Source organism: Chenopodium album, chromosome 17 (genome assembly GCF_948465745.1).
Source record: "Chenopodium album chromosome 17, dcCheAlbu1.1, whole genome shotgun sequence".
NCBI classification, from domain to species: Eukaryota; Viridiplantae; Streptophyta; class Magnoliopsida; order Caryophyllales; family Amaranthaceae; genus Chenopodium; species Chenopodium album.
Window position 1 is genome coordinate 16465185 of NC_137850.1, and position 17790 is coordinate 16482974.

A 17790-nucleotide genomic window follows, 5' to 3' on the forward strand; every position below is an offset into this window, starting at 1 on the left:
AAAAAAAATAATAATAAAATTCGGGGAGAATATTCCGTAATAGAGATCACAATTAATAAAGTCAACGCCAATAGACAACAGTAAATGCAAGGCCGGGGCTTATCATAATGTTACCAGTTTTCTGTTATCTCCAACATTTCTTTCTCTTTCTTACAACAGTAATTTGCCCATTATTCATACTAATTACTAGTAATTAGTAATATACGGTTTTGCCATTCTCTCGCCTTTGAGGGATTGACTACCAATTTCCTCTATTTTTTTATTTTTCTTTTCAAAAAATTGCTTCTGGTTAACTGTTGTGCTGATCTGCTCTGGATATGCTCCTTTAAGTTTTTATTCGGTAACATTCTCCCATATTTTCTTACTCTGTTCATCATTTTGGTTTTGACAATTTTCAATATATATATATATATATATATATATATATATATATATACTAGGTTAGTTCCCGTGCCATGCACGGTAATTTTCAATTTATTATTAATGTAACACTATAATTATATTTATCGTTAGTGCGTGTAACATAATAATTCGTATTTAATTTCAAAAATAAATTTGTCAAAAAGTAAACCACATGAAAAATTTAACTACGATATACTATTTATTTTCTTATTAAATCTAATATTTATCAAAATAAAACACGAAATATCAAATGAAATATAAAGAGTTTTGTAAAAATACTCCTTTGACAATGAGTGATTTAAAATTCACAACAAAGTGATACTCCGTACTGTTTTTCTTTTTGACAAACAAATAATAAGTTTTATAAATATGTATATAGCTAACCTTCCATCTACCATATCTATGTATACAACTTTTTTTCTTCTTCTTCTTCCATATAAAATTGAGCACTTTTAAAATTTGAAAATATAATTAAAAAAAGAAGGTCATAGTATAATTTGGGCATGTGGTTTAACATAAAACATGTGGTGTATTGATACAAAAATATTACAGTAATAACTTTTAAATACTTTAAAAGTTATGATAATATGTTTAAAATTACCTACATGGTATTTTTTTGATTTTATCTAAAGATAAAAAATAAATGTATAAATCTAACAGATTTATTAATTTAATCTTTAAATTAAAAAAAATTGTATAGTATGCTTAATAAAATAAAACATTGGTTGCATCATAATGTTACATGTTTTCATGTATGTAGTACATCTTTTATTTTTTTCTATGTAGTATCCTAGTATGTAATTATTAGATAAAGATAGAAAACAAAAATTATACCTGTGTAAAATAATTAAAGATACTTGACATATCAACTAATGAAATAATTAATATTTTGGAAGGAAAAGGTGTTATTATTTTGTAAGAAAGGAATGAAAATATTATATTACATATATTAAATATTCTCTAAGATTTTTTTGACAAAAAACAAAAAAGGAAAAAAAAAATAACACCTTTGGCGGGAAAATTTTTAACCAAAAGATGACACATGTCATCTCTGGTTTCGCCTTTAGTATATAGTTATAGATATGTAATTATTAGATAAAGATAGAAAACAAAAATTATACCTGTGTAAAATAATTAAAGATACTTGACATATCAACTAATGAAATAATTAATATTTTGGAAGGAAAAGGTGTTATTATTTTGTAAGAAAGGAATGAAAATATTATATTACATATATTAAATATTCTCTAAGATTTTTTTGACAAAAAACAAAAAAGGAAAAAAAAAATAACACCTTTGGCGGGAAAATTTTTAACCAAAAGATGACACATGTCATCTCTGGTTTCGCCTTTAGTATATAGTTATAGATATATATATATATATATATATATATATATATATATATATATATATATATATATATATATATATATATATTTTGAAATTTCTTGAATTTTGATGTTGAATATGATATGCGATTTTCAATTAATCGCTCCATTTCTAGTTTCTCACTTTTCATTAAGTCCATTTTGCCCATTACAAATACGGGCACCGACCGTTACAAATAACCGGGCATTTGGAACAACTGTATAAGTAACGGACGGTGCCCGTTACAAATAACTTTTTTTTTCCTACTGGTGTAATCATATGAGATCATGTTAATCATGTCATATATGTGATGAAATGAACTTTTAAGAAATCAATTTTATTTTTACTTGTCATGAGTTTTACTTTGTATATATTAATGGTCAAAATGTCCAATGATGATTTTGAGAAATGGAGGAAATACTACAATCATCATTTGATATTAACTATTTTTTTTTTGGTCCAACTATGTAGTGATTAATCTGCTCATTGCTTTGATTTTTTCAAATACTTCCTGCACTAGCTGTTAAGTATTTTATGGAATAAAAATGTGATTAAAGGTAACAAATTAACAATATGAATGAGATGCAATTTGATTGATCACCTTAGACTTTAATCACCTACCATATTGGACATACCTAAGTTCGTCGGTAGTGCTATAGATCAAAAAGCCATTCTAAAAATTAAGATTGTTTGGAAAGGTAATAGTTACGTAGCAGTTAGTGGCAAAGGTAGTTTATCTCGAACATTACAAATATTAGCTGATTGACATGTGACTTTACTAGCTACTAGATGGCACTGAGAGTGAGGGATAGCTCACGTGGTTAGAGCTTTCCTCCCGATTTCAGGAGGTCCTGGGATCGATTCTCACCCCCATCCTTGTGGCTCTCTAAACACCAAAAAAAAAAAAAAAAAAAAAAAAAAAAAAAAAAAGATGGCAGGCTGACAGCTACTTGCTTCTTCAATGGTACCAGTTACCCAAAAGCTGGAAGCTATCAGCTGCCGTTAGTTTTGCTGAATAGGGATCAATGGTGCATGTTTAGAGGATGTTATTGTGTAAAATTAGATAGAGTATGGTGTTCGGTTACTTGAATATTAATGGCTTATGATCTGTAAAATTATTATGTGCTGCTGTCTGCATGCTTATATTTGTCATTTTGATTGTGGCTGCGAAATTATGCAGCTGAGTCTGAATCATAGCATGGAGGGTTCATTATCATGTCATATATGTGATGATATGTACTTTTAATATATCCATTTTATTTTTACTTGTAATGATTTATATATTAATGGTCAAAATTGTGCAATGGAAAGCCGTTGTTTTGAGAACGGAGGAAGTATTATAAGTTATAACCATCTATTGATATTAAATAGTTTTTTTGTCCAATTATGTAGTGATTATTCTGCTCATTGCTTTGATTTCTTCAAATATTTACTGCACTAGCTATTAAGTATTTTATGGAATAAAAATGTGATTATGAATGAGATGCAATTTGATTGATCACTTGAGACTACAACCATCTACCATATTTGACATGCCTTAGTTCGTCGGTAGTGTTTTGGATCAAAAGACCATTCTAAAAATTGAATGTTTGGCAAGGTAATAGTTACATAGCAGTTAGTGGTAGAGGTAGTGTATCTCAAACATTACAAATATTAGCTGCATTGTCATGTAACTTTACTAGCTATTAGTTGACAACAGGCTGACAGCTACTCGCTTCTCCTATGTTACCAGTTACCCAAAAGCTGGAATAAGGAATCAATGGTGCATGTTTTAGAGGATTTTATTGTGAAAAATTAGAGAGTAGGGTGTTCTGTTACTTGATTATCAATGGCTTATGTTCTGTAAAATTATTATGTGCTGCTGTCTGCATGCTCATATTTGTCATTTTGATTATGGTTGCGAAATTATGCAGCTGAGTCTGAATCATAGCATGGAGGGTTCATTATCCGAGTCAAATAGACAGTTAAAGGAATTTTGGATTCCTGATTATATAATTAATCAAGATTCTGAGCCTGAGGACTGCTCATATGAAATTCCTGAGTGTCCTGTAATTGTGTTTGTCAACTCGAAAAGTGGAGGTCAGCTTGGTGGGAGTATTCTTGAAACGTATCGGTCACTTCTTAATAATTATCAGGTGATTCATGAAGTCGGAATATTTACTCAGAAATCGAATTTAAAAATGCCAATTTGAAGCAGCCAACTTTGAATTTAGTTGCATGAGTGAGTAGATTGTCTAAATGCAGGTAGTTGATTTGTTGGAACAAGCTCCTGACGAGTTTCTAAGTACTCTCTATCTTAATCTGGAAAGCCTAAAGCAGAAGGAAGATGATTTGGCTATTAAGATCCAGGAGAAACTCAGACTAGTTGTAAGTCTATGCTACGACAATTGGTTTGTGTATGTTGCTCATTATATCTATGATCGTTGTTGCCCTACAATATTCCAGTTCTTTAATGTTTGCCTTCTCATTAGGTTGCCGGTGGTGATGGTACTGCTGGATGGCTTCTTGGAGTTGTTTGTGACTTGAAATTGTCGCATCCTCCTCCTATTGCTACTATGCCCCTTGGAACAGGAAACAACCTCCCCTTTGCATTTGGTTGGGTAAAAGATTTCTTTGTTAATGTTGTGCCCTTTTATACCATTGGAATTTTGTGCTATGTTCATTGTTTCTACTTAAACTGCATAGTGCATACTCTTTTCTTTGCCCTCTTTATGTTTATCCATGTTCAATTTATACATTATCAACTGCTCTCTACCATCTATGTGGCCCTTTTATTTATTGTCCACGTTGATGGATAGTCCTAGATGGTATATTCTAATATACTGTTTCAACTTGTAGGGAAAGAAAAACCCAGGAACAGACCAACAATCTGTAAAGTCATTCTTGCATCGAGTCATGCAGGCAAAAGAAATGAAAATCGACAAGTAATGTTTCTCTTTGACTCTATTCTTGTTGTGCATTTTATCCTAATGTTCTAATTGGTGTATAACTATTGGGAAAAGACTTAATTTTTATATTCGTTCCATCCTTTAATACTCTTCATAGTTTCCATCTTGTGGTGTCCCAAACATATTGCATGACCTTATATGTTCCCTCCTTCACCTACAAACTTGGCGATTACTGTCCTAATATGTTAATATACTGTTACTGCTTTCTATCTGTAACAATTTTGTTCCAGCATATTATAACTATTTGTAATAATTTTATGCCAAAATGTTAAGTAGATGAGTAACACTTTTTATGTATATGATTATTTTCTTCCATTCAGGTCATATTTGCTTTATTCTAACTTGTGCTATTTTTTTCTCCAAAACCAAACAAAAGTAAAACAACTTATTCTATTTTCGATCGACATTTCCCCAAGAATGCCAACTATCCATTTTCCATTAGCCCCTTTAAAAAATTTAGCTTTAATACACGAGGTCATATTCTGGTTGCAATTTGCTACTAATGGGACTATTGCAGACCACCTCAAAGTAAATAATTTAGCCTTTTTATTAATTTTGTGGAGTATGATCTAATATTGTTGTGAATTTGCTGTAATTTCTAGCTGGCATATCCTCATGAGGATGAAGATCCCAATCGAAGGAAACTGTGATCCAATTGCAGCTCTTGAGTTGCCACATTCACTGCATGCATTTCATCGTTTTTCTTCAACACATTCTTCCAACTTGGTACCTCTATTTCTTTCATGCCTTGTTACTTTTACACATCTACTCTTAATAACAACATATAACTTGTGATTCTACATTTCATGCTGTATGTGCATTCACAAGTCATTGCCTGTAGTTAGGAAGAGTTGCAAATAAGTGAAAATTTTGCTCATGTAGAAAAAGGCATTCAGATTTTTGGGATAAGAGAGGTTGGAGGAATGCACTATGATGCTGTGATGTGTAATTGAAAGTTAATAAACATAAACTTGCATTGTGGACTCTGTTAAATGATGTATTGTTACTATTGCTCATGTTTTGTATTTAAATTTACAAGCTTAACTGTAATAGGTACGGTGAAAAAGGGATACCCGTCTGCTCTACAAGTATCTTTGATAATTATATTAAATTTCCTATAGTGCATCTTTAATAAAGATACAGTAGGATATATTAATTTAATAACAGTCCTAGTATATTATAAACATTGATTTTATATAATGACTAACAACCTTTATACAAAGAGTGATTTCAGAGATTAAAATAACTAGTATATAATTGTTGGTAACAACCACCTTAGCTTGACCAATATATATCACTAGTAAATAATTGAAAGGTATGTATCTCACTACCTTGGTAGTTATTCTTTGAAACTTCTACCCTAGTATAGAATTGAAATGGTTTTGGGTTTCAAAGATGGAAATGTTTAAGAGCCAAGAAAACTTCATTTCCAGCCAATTCTAGGCCGAATTGTTGTAGAAATGATGGTATTTCGAAAATGGGTAAACCTTGAAAATTTCATGCTCCCTAGTTTATACTTCATTGTTCTCATGCACAATTTTGATTCTACTGAAACTATATTCTCATGTGTTCTTCTGTTTGATGCTTTTTAGGAAGGCCACCTTACATTCGTGGTGGATTTTGGAATTACTTCAGCATGGGTATGGTGGTGGTTTTTGTTTCTCTGTCTTTCTCTCTCTTAGCAGAAATTGATTAAAAAGTAATCCATTTGGAAAAATCCCTTCTTTTCCAATGTGCATGTTAGGTTATATGACTATATCAACTAGCATTTCACTTAGAGAACCCCCATTTTTGGTGGGACAAAGGATGTTCTGGGACTGAAATTTATGTTTCATTATACAATGTTTTTCATTTTATAATTTACAATACATATATTTACCTTCATGAACAAGCAGTGATAATAATCCTATGCTTTGGATTTTTTTTTTTTTTTTTTTTTTGGCATGATTTTAATTTATCTCAATGAGTGTAAGAAAAGTGAAGTCATAAGCCTCAGTTTTGTGATCCTCTCTTCTTTTAATCTTTGCTGGCCTTATACATTTTCATACTTATTATGTTTGATCTTGGATAGTATTCTACTGAATGATGTTGCACTGTATATTCACCTTTTTCCCATCCAGGTCTTCCCTAGGGTATTCCTATACTATGAGAATTTTAAAATGGGATGATGTCATACTTCATTAATGTAGCTTGTGTAGGCTAATAGATTTGACCAAATTATCATTTTGTTTGTTATATTTGCTGTTCCCTCCCCTATATGACTACAATAGATAAACCTTGTAGGTTGGTCTTCTATGCGTAACCTGTTTTTGATCAATTAAGAGAATAACTGGCTTTTAACAGTTGTTTTACTGATATTCTTTCGTCACTTGTCTTGGCTTTTTTTCCCATCCTACATTCTAGCAGTGTTTTCAGAATTAAAAGTTTGAACTTTGTCTTCTTCAATAGATATGAACAGTTGAACATGATTACCAACCATTTTACTTATCCAATTTTCCTTACATTATGCATTTTTTTTTCCTTTTATCAAATTTACAGGAATGGATGCCCAAGTATCATACACATTCCATTCTGAGAGGAAGTTGAATCCTGAAAAGTTTAAAAACCAATTAGTCAATCAGGTTTGTAGTCTTCGATTGTTTTCATTGCGTCATGCACTTATTATTGGGTAATTAATTGTTGTGTTATGCCTCCTAATTCAACTTGCCCTTGAGGGATGTAACTGCTATAATTTGGTGGCTATGTAGAGGGTGGGTGTTTTTATTTGTGGTAGCTATATAGCTTTGAGTTCTCATTCTCGTTCTATTGCATTTCAGAGTACACATGCTAGAGTTGACAAAAATCCAACAGATGATTTTTATAGTTGTGGGAAGATACATAATCATGTCCCCTGGTTTTCAAAAGAGAAATGTACTTTTATTTTATTATTTAGTTTTAGTTGTAGCAGCATTGAGTTGACCTTCCATGGGCATTGCAGAGTGCGTATGCTAAACTTGGGTGTACACAAGGCTGGTTTTTTGCTTCCCTGTTCCATCCTGCTGATAAGTGAGTATACTTTGGCTGCTTTCTCAATATTCACTGTTATGTTTATTACTCATTAATAACTTTTTCCGTCAGAGGTTTTGTTTTTCGTAAGCAGAAGTTTTGTTTTCTTTCTCGTAGGAATATTGCACAGATGGCAAAGGTACAAATCATGAAGAAACACGGTGATCAATGGGAAGAACTCCATATTCCTCCTAGGTATTAACTCTATTATAAGTCAATATAATCACTGCTGGTAACCCTCAGCTTTACATTGTACCTATAGAACCTGTAGTATTCCCCGCTGTGTGGAATGGTTATTGCTGACTTTTAAATTTTGGAGCTATGGAAAATTCCGGAAACTAGCATTGAATCGTAATTTTAAAACTTAATGTGATGGCTTCAATTTTGGTTCCGAATTGCTGGTCTATCTTGATTAATATGATTATTAATGCAAGATAATTACTTTGCCGAAGGCTCTTAAGTGAGTAGTACTTTAAGCTGCACAGGAGATAGTGCTAGTATTAGTCATGATATTAAGCTTGTGAACATTTGATTTAGTAGTGGGAGGCCTGGGAGCATACACTTTATACACTTGCAATTGTATCTGCTGGTTTAGAGTTAGTTTAACCGCCAATCTCCAATACATTCCAAAATGTTTAACGCTAGTAGATTAATGTTATTGTCCCAAGGTTTTCAAATTGACAAGAAGTTTTTATTTTTTTGACAAGGTTTTCAAATTGACATTGGCTATTTTAACCTGCAATTTTCTTTTTTCTTATCAATGTTGTGTGTTTTCTGCTTCCTTCTATACCATGTTCGATTGTGGAAATATATGCAGCCTTTCCTACAGAAGAGAGTCTATAGTGCCATGTGTCTGATTGGAAAAGCATCAAATATCCTTCATTTTTCAACAATTGAGGTGTTTAATTTGGTTCATATTCTAATGATCTAAAATAGTTATGCTATTAGCTATATCACTATTGTATTAGATGATTGAGAAATACGTAAGCACGCAGATTAGACTATATACCTTTCACAGGGTGATTTAACTACCATAGGCAATGATTTTGAAGAATGTAGTAGATAAAATGACTTTGACATAAATTATCTATTTGGCTTTTGTTGCCCGCGGCTGGGAATGCAATATTGCAATTAATAACAATTTTGTGTTTGTATCATCATTTATAAATTTGCATTATATATATATCAAGTCTTATTTTACCCTAACAATTGGCTAACCTACTTTTTTTTTTTTTTTTTTTTTTTTTATCTACATACAGTATCAGGTCAATAATATGCCTTAACTTGCCAAGTTTCTCTGGTGGACTAAATCCTTGGGGCAAACCAAACAAGAACAGATCACGAGATGTTAGTCCATAAAATGCTGCTTGAAATAGTATCTTGATTTCCTGTCATGTTTATTTTTATTTCACCCCATCCCCTGCATCTTCCACTGATAGGAAAATGAAATAAGATGATACTTCCCTAAAAACATAGCCGCTTCCCCCTGTACAATTTTCGAGTTATTCTCATGAAAGTGCTGTGTTGAAACCTGGTGTGCAGGGAGGTTTTACTCATCCGTATGTTGATGATGGCCTTATAGAAGTTGTTGGCTTTAGAGATGCTTTGCAAGGGCTTGTTCTTCTAGCTCCAAATGGCCATGGGACTCGTCTTGCACAGGTAACTTACATACCAGAATGAGAATTCCTTGTTTGCATTACGATCGTAGTGGCCAATTTGAGGATTTTCAGCTTTAACAAAGTACAGTGCTTCAGGCAAGACGAATCCGTTTTGAATTTCACAAAGGTGCTGCTGACCATACCTATATGAGGATCGATGGTGAACCTTGGAAACAGCCTCTACCGGTTGATGATGATGCTGTTGTGGTGGAGATCTCTCATCATGGACAGGTGAACATGCTTGCCACCCATGATTGCCGTGCAAAAAGTATACATGATCCCTCTTCAGTGCATTATAGTGGGACTGAGGAAGACGACAATGAAGAAGATTCACCAGCCACTGAAGGTGAAGAGTGTAGTAAATTTGGTGCTGCAAGCACTTTCAAGGTCCCAGATGAAGTTGACATATCACAGTTGAGTTAGGCCGTTTGTCCACCCTACTGAGTGAGTATCTTCAGGTCTTTGTGAGCAAGCTCTCGACAGAATCACATTTTCAGTTTGATGTTTGTATGTATTTTCCTTTCAAATATCATCATTATATACTTACAGATGCAACGATTGTTTTCCTCGAGCAACAAATGATATGTGTGCACACATTATTCATTTTTCTTGTATGGAATTTACTTGATTATTGAGCGACAAAGGTGGCACAATTGGTTTACTTCTGCCCCAGGCTAAGGAAAATTTCCAGATCTTAATTAAGTTTTACATCAAGTAGGATCTACACAACAACCGTACTTCGTATAATTTGTTTTATTAGAGTTGTTTTACGTGTTTTTACCATCTTACTTGGATTAGGTTTTTCATCTAATAAGCATATTAGCAGAGGTGGACCGTTGGAGTTTAGTACCTTGATTAATCAATCAATGGACAATTTGTCCACAAGAATACACGGGGAAATTACAGGACGACAAAATTCATGAATATTTTTTAGAAAGATAATTAGCAAGTTCCCAATTTACATCTTCATTAACCCATTCCCATAAGTCATCCACATTTCAATGTACCTCCTATATCATGTCAAACACGATCACACAAGTCTCATAGGCAAATCTACGCCTACCAACATTGTGTTAACCTTGAAGTCGAGTCAATTCTATTACCAATCCATCTCTTTGACTCAAAATCAAATCGAGTGACGATCATTTTCCTAGGTCAACTCAAATTTAGCTCTAATATTCTTTGGATCAAGAAATTTGCGATCTCTTAAAATAACTACGTGACATACAGTGGTCTGGATATGAATTCAGCAAATCTGAAATGAATATTTTCCGGTGTAGTTGAAATAATATATATGTATTTTTTTTTCTCTGTAGTTGAAACAAAAATACATGTATGTTAACACTTACAAGCAACCTCATATAAACTGAATCTAAACGAGAGCAAGGGATAATATAGACATGTATAACTCTCGAGCTCTCTACTAAGTTACTTGGAAACAAAAATATGGCCACTAAAGGAGCAAATAATAATATTAGTACAAATTGACAGCAATGTTGCACAACGCGTTTAGTATGCTCCCAATCACTTTGTCATCGCCTCATTAGCTTGCTGTACTTCTGCTCTCTCTCCTCTTTTCTTCTTCTCTCTACAAGAATTACAAGAAAACATAACCATTCAAATCAATCCAAATGATTTTCTCTTGTTTCTGTAAGAAATATCTGGCTTGCATAAAAGAATGCCATTGGTTTTGAGACTCTTACCTCTCCACATATTCCTTTAACAGCTCTTTCGCTTGTACAAGCTTTGATAGGAGGTTGCGATATACATCAAGATCCCTATCCACATTTTTCTTATTTACATTCAAGGCTGAGCAGAGCTGTTGTGCAATGAGTCAAATAACACAATGAATGATTGGATTTAGCATTTGGTTTGCATAAGCTTCTCAAGTAACCATGCAGAGAATATAATTGAGAGAAAAGAAGAATAAAAGAATATTCTAAGAACTTTTGCGAATAACAACAAGATAACATCACCAGCGCCTATTATAGAAGCAACAGCCTGAACCAATATACATACTTGCTCATGAATCATGATTAACATGTGTTCCTTCAAGAAGGTTCATCAGCCAGTAATTCTTTGAAAAATTTCAATAGATTATGTAATATCACCAAATGAGAGTAACAGATTTCAGGATCTAGATTGATTTATATTAAGAATTTCAGTGGCAACTAGACAATGGAGATAAGATTTTCAGGCAAATCACAGTAGGCCAAAACAAACTCAGTAGTATGATATGGTTAGAACCATTTTTTTATTCAGAGAGTCAATGAAACACAACAAGAATAACATTAAAAGATGTTTGTAAACTAACCTTCTCTAAGACGGTGGGTTCAGACGCATTAGCTAATTCAAGGAGACGAAACAAGCCAACTGCAAAGAATCGACTGTAACTAAAACTCCCATTTCCACCAGCTCTTGCAGCAATATCCTTTAAGATGTCCTCTATTTCACCTTCTCTTGATGAGAAATCAACCAGGGAAGCAGATGTTTGGGTACGACCCCACTCCTCCAATTTCTGTGCATCTTTTCTAATGGATAGAAGGTTGAACTGTCACTATTTGAATAACAATTCAAATGTTTGAAATTGGACCATTACTATCTGAACTACAGTTAAACGTATGTATAACATTCATAAGTCATGACACAAGGCAAAATTTCCGGACCTTGAATTCAGCACAGGAATATATATATACTCAAACAGGTCATGCAATAGTTCAGCCCTTATGGAAAGGGGTACTGACAATAACACAGTTTGACACAGAGGCTTTAAGGTACTGAACCTAACGTCTAGCCATTTTACAATAATTTCCCCTCTAATTGTAGCTCCACATACAAAGGCAAAGAAGAAAGCAGGATAGATGGTTACACACGTGAAAGTATACTTAAATAAAAGTGAGGGAAGTGTGTCCCATAGGATGGGCAAACTAAAGATAAAATGGCAACTTTTTCTGCACAAATAGAAATAAAGCACAAGAAGAAAGAAATCAATGGAAATTACTTAAAAGGAAAGAGCAAAGAACTTTGGGGAATGGGAATAAATATAAAAAGCCCTATCAATATTAAGGGTGAGTATACTACCTTAACTGCCCCATGAAAACATAGAGAAAGATGTAAGTTTCCAAAGATACCTAGACATGTGAATGGATAAGCAGGAAAAGATCTACTTGGGTGACTTGAAAAATGAACATATAAGGATAATATGGGAAAGCCAGAAATACATGAACTTGCGACAGGATACATAAATATAAAACATGTAGGAAAGCTACACCGAGGTCACAGATATAATTATGAAAAGGAATTACCTAAAACAAAAGATAGAAAATAAATGTAAAAGATTTTGAAGGTAAATGTTCTACAATCTACCTTTGTTATAACATAAATAGTGACATGTGTTGAAAATACAACTCCTTAACTCGTTCAAATTATGTGCTTATGCAAGTGAGCAGCATGGAAATTTTAATTCTTATCACCTAAACCTCTAGTAGGGGGACATGCTTTTTGCTAGTGGGAGTCAACTTCACTTCCAAATTTCCAATTTTCACCTTATAATACAAGTAATTGCAACCAACACGAACCTGTACTGTTCGGGATCCTCATTTAGTGCCCTTATGTAAGCTTCAAAGATGGCACTTCGATCTTCATCACTAGGATACCCCTCCATCAGCTGATCATAGACAGTAACAAAACCAAGGGCAAACACAGGATCATATCTGTATGTCCTTTTGTATCTCATCAAGTGTTGCTGAACAATCAACTCTTGTAGCACATTGTTGTAAATACTAGGAATTGGCCGTTTGTAGGCCTTGAGAAAATTTAACTTCGTCTCGGATACTGGGGGAGTTTCTGAAAGTATATACAATTAAAAATATTATTAAACTGAAATAATTTTTTTTCAAAAAAGTCTCTCATTCTTCCCTTGACAAGTGTGTAAAAGGAAGGAAAAATGAGTAAAAACTTATTTACCTTTACAGTGACTAAACAAACTCCCAATATGATAAGATAACCAAATAAAGTAAAGTATACAATAGCAATGCAAACTGAAATTTTTTTTTTTTTAAAAAAAAAAAAAAAGAAGCAATTGTTCTATCTCTTACCAGCCCAATAAAAGCATACATGGCATACTTTCTACTTGTTATGAAGTAAGGAAAGAAACTTCATGCTAGGAGCGTCTAAACACCGATCGTGCAATGCATGCTTGCCTATTTGTCAAAGGGTGCATGCTTTGTGTGTAAAAGGGCTTGTGTGCACCTAGTGACCCAAGTGTTTGATATAAAAGGGACATTAATTCCTTTTGAGAACAAGGGTTGATGATAAAAGGATTATTTTGTTGGAAACTACCTATTAAAAGTCATATTTTATGAGAAACTACCTAATAAAAATAATGTTTAGGACTCAAGTGAGTTTATAATGTTTTAAAACAAGCGGTGATACAACATCTACACAAGTGCCAAAGCAAGGCAACACAAGGTAGCCATCTTCTTTGATTTCACATCCATTGATAATCACACAATTCACTAACCTATAGAGCTTTATCTTGGAAATACACACTAGATTGAGAGAAACATCATGATTGAATATAAATAAGAAAAGTCCTAAAAAGCATTAAATAAGGAAAATACAAGTCATTGAAGGTTGGTCCTAACACTAGGGCTAAGCCACATCAGACTTTAAACAAGGAACAGTCCATTAGCTTTTTCCATTCTCTATATGCTAACACTTATACAGTTATACTCTTAATATACATTCTCTCTATATGAACAAACTCAGTAAATAAATTCAGTACTTACTGTCGCCTAAGAAGCCATACTCTGGAATGGAATTTGTCTTTCCACAAAATATTAGAAGTGATTGTTCATCAATTATATTAAATCATCAAATACTCTTTTGTTTTCTCTTATCTCATAATTACTCATTGACAATGTAACGAGTTAAAAGACATAAAATTTAATTAGTGACTATTCAAAAATCGGACATTATATTTGAAAAAAATGTGAAATAGAATTTGATACAATGATGGGCAGAGGAGGGAAACTTGGACAACACAGGCATAATTCATCCATAACTCACTACTTCTGAAAAGCATACATTGCCACAATAACAACATATTGATTCGTTCCCAACTTCCAATTCTAGTAGAGTTCGAAGCAATTGCTCACATATATTCTTTTCCTAGTTTTAACCAAAGACTCAAAGTCACACTTGCCAGGGACTGTCATTTGGTTCATTTACTCTCTAAACTAAAAACCAGAAATTCATAATTCACATTATCCTACCTAAAACCTGACCACAATTTATAACTTTACCAACCAACAACATTTGGTCTTCATTTTCCCATTATCCTTCAAATAGTATTTGAATTGGACATTCAACTTCTACTGAGTCCAATTCTTATCAGCACCTCTCATCTTCAACATAAATAAGCAACAAACGGTGGGCTAAAGTCTCGGTTCATGCTTGGATTAAGGCCATTATAAACAATTGGGTTAAAGTCTTAGTTCATGCTTGGATTAAGGCCAATATAAAAGATTGGGTTAAAGTTGTAGTTTTAACCAATAAAAAAGAAGGTAAATAAAAAAGATGCTAAACAGGGTGCGGTGGTAATTAAGGAAAGATGTTAGACGTAGTTACCCACCACAATAATAGGATAACAATTACCCTCAAAATGAAGTTAATAGTTTCCTCTCCCCTTTATCATCACAACATCAATATCTCTATTTCCTTGCAATCACACTATCACTACCTCATTTTTCCTCACAACCTAAATTCATCTTCATTTTCATTAGTTTGAATTTTATTACCCGCTAATACACTATGCCCATTCCAAGAATGCCCTTAGGAGTGATAATCAGTCTACCTTGCATAGTTGCATCAAAGCCCCTAGCAAAAGTGGCTCCATATATAACTTCTTGCTCCATTGTTTTAATAATCGCAACAATTGAAGTTTTGTGCATGCCAATGCACAAGTTTAAATTATGAAATGCTATCGTTTGGAAAATACAAAATGAGACTAATTCAACCACATTCCATCACTTAATTATTTAAACTATATTAATAAAAATAAATAAATAGATAAATTTTGTGGTCAAACAAATTATTGCAAAAGTCTAATGGTTATGATTATTAAAAGACTTAGGAAGTTTATACAAAACCCCTAACAAAATAGCCTTACCTTAGTAATGTCAGCATAAATTATGACAAAAAAAATTCATCAAATTCAACAACACTAAAATACAATTTAACCATCAATCCACACTTCACTACAGTAAAAGACCATTCAATTGAACTTCAATTAAGAAAAATTAGAAAAAGCATTGCATAATTCAATACCAGTAATAGCAGAGGTAGATGACATGCAATGAATAGCAAAACCAGAAGAAGAATTCGAAGCTCTAACAGCAACAGAAAGATCGGAAGATGAATTAGAGCGCAGACGAATTGATTCGAAAGTAGATGCAAAAGTTCGAGTCGAAGAAACGCTCAATTTTCTCTCAAATGACTGAGATAGTGCGGAGAAAGACAACGATGTTACAGCCGCCATTGGAGATGAAAACCAAGCTCGATTATTTCAGAGTATTGAGTTGACGATGAAAGAGATTGAGGATATTTTGTGGTTGAATTTAGGCAGAGATTTTCGCCATTGATGAAGAGGTAGTGAGAGCTCTTGTTTGTATATTTTGCGTTTGTTAGATGTAAAAGACGAGAGAAGAGAGGCTGAAAATTGAACAAGTTGATTTTATCCGACTTTATCAAATCAAATATTTGTCATCCTTCTAATAAGCCATTAGGAACTTGCCACGTGGTTTCTGTTTGTCGATGATATTGAGCTTTCAAAATGAAAAAAAAAAAAGTTTTTTCCTTTGTTTTTGCTCAATTGGATTAGATTTTTGAGATATTTTCATGTCCATTATGGCGGTGTTTAGGGGTGTTAAAAAACTGGTACGGACCCGTCCGGATCAAATTAATCGCCCCGGTATCCAGGTCAAGAAATTTATTTTACCGGTCTTCAATCCGGTCCAAAACCAAACCAGTGTTTGACCAAACCAGTTTTTTTTGCATAAAATTATACCTAAAACCTTTAATAATGATTAACATTATCCTTATCAAGCTTGGAAAACTTTAGTCGTATGAGCTTTATTGTACTAAACATACAAAAAAAAAAAAAAAAGACGTTAAAATATTGTTTTTCCTTTATTTTTTTTATTGAGTTTTCCATAAATTATTTAAAATTTAGGAAATCTTTTTATAAAAATTCTAAAATCGGTCTGGTTCGGGTTTTGGAGCGATCGTTTTGGTCAGGTCCGGGTTTGGTCCTAGCTTAATTGGTCCGATCTTCGGTTCTTGAAAGTAAATTTTTCAGTCATCGGTTTGGTTTAGGTTGGTCTGGTCTGTTCCGGTCTTAGACCGATGAACAACCCTAGTGGTGTTCACTATTTCACCTCTTTTGAAGTTTAGTTTCACCATTTCATTTTATTCGTAACAATTTGATATTCTGAACGTCTTCTTTGTAGCTGGTCACACCATGTGACTACTTGTAAAAAATAAAGTAACCTTCTCTAAACTGATCAAGTAACCCAAATAACATTGACGAAGTAACCCCCATAACATTGAATGAGTAACTCCTATAACATTGACCGATCAATCCCTATATATAATACTAACGAAGTAACCCCCATGATGCTCCGCCACACCATGTGGACAGCCATATATAAGAATTTGGTGAATTAAATTTATCGTGATTAATTAGGCTATTGTTTTAAGAGCGAGGCATATATTATTATATATATGTATTTAATAGTTCATGCTATCTAGATCATTTGGAGTTAAGTGAAAATTTTACACATGTAAAATTTTAGTTGAAAGTGTGGTATCTTATTGAGCGCATTAATTTTACCATGATTAAATAAAAAGAAAATTTTAAATTATTACTTACATTTTCTAATATTAATTAATTAAATTAAAAAAATAAGGGTTGTTTTTCTTTTTTAAAAAAAAGTATTAGATTGAACTATGTAAACAATCAAGAACCTTAGATGATATAAAGTAATTGCTTGGTCTCGGGAAGTATTTTTAGTGATTGGGCGCCTTCACTTTATACAAAAGTTTTTGTGTGCCCCGTATGTATAGTAATTTATTGTACTTCCAAGGTTCTCACACGTGCCATTACCTGTAACTCATTCATGAAAAAATAAAAACCAACTATTCCCAATAATCTGTATTATTCTCTCTCCTCTCTCTTCAAACAAACTACAGAATTGTACGAGTTTACGATCAAATTCAACCTCAAATTGCAGGAAATATTATTGTTGCGATCAATTATAGAATTTCACCTTCTCTAATCAATATTTCTTAGCCTGCAATTGATCTTT

General features: G+C 32.9%; 1 protein-coding gene and 1 pseudogene across 2 annotated transcripts; one reads left to right on the forward strand and one right to left on the reverse strand.

The window, feature by feature from the left end:
* Positions 1 to 241: 241 nt before the first annotated feature.
* LOC145587647 (diacylglycerol kinase 5-like) lies at positions 242 to 10082 on the forward strand (annotated as a pseudogene). Its single transcript, XR_014101337.1, has 13 exons — positions 242 to 340; positions 3684 to 3905; positions 4015 to 4137; positions 4242 to 4370; positions 4609 to 4694; positions 5321 to 5444; positions 6311 to 6358; positions 7257 to 7339; positions 7696 to 7763; positions 7881 to 7958; positions 9023 to 9110; positions 9306 to 9422; positions 9518 to 10082. The product of XR_014101337.1 is annotated as a diacylglycerol kinase 5-like (transcript).
* A 616-nt stretch (positions 10083 to 10698) lies between these two features.
* On the reverse strand, positions 10699 to 16139 carry LOC145589522 (protein THYLAKOID FORMATION1, chloroplastic-like). The gene is made up of 5 exons (XM_081646121.1): positions 15752 to 16139; positions 13000 to 13267; positions 11736 to 11952; positions 11125 to 11240; positions 10699 to 11009 (listed from the first exon to the last, which is right to left on the reverse strand). Exons 1-5 carry the CDS (start codon positions 15960 to 15962, stop codon positions 10946 to 10948), a joined length of 876 nt encoding a protein of 291 aa, XP_081502247.1. The 5' UTR covers positions 15963 to 16139; the 3' UTR covers positions 10699 to 10945.
* Between the last annotated feature and the right edge of the window lie 1651 nt (positions 16140 to 17790).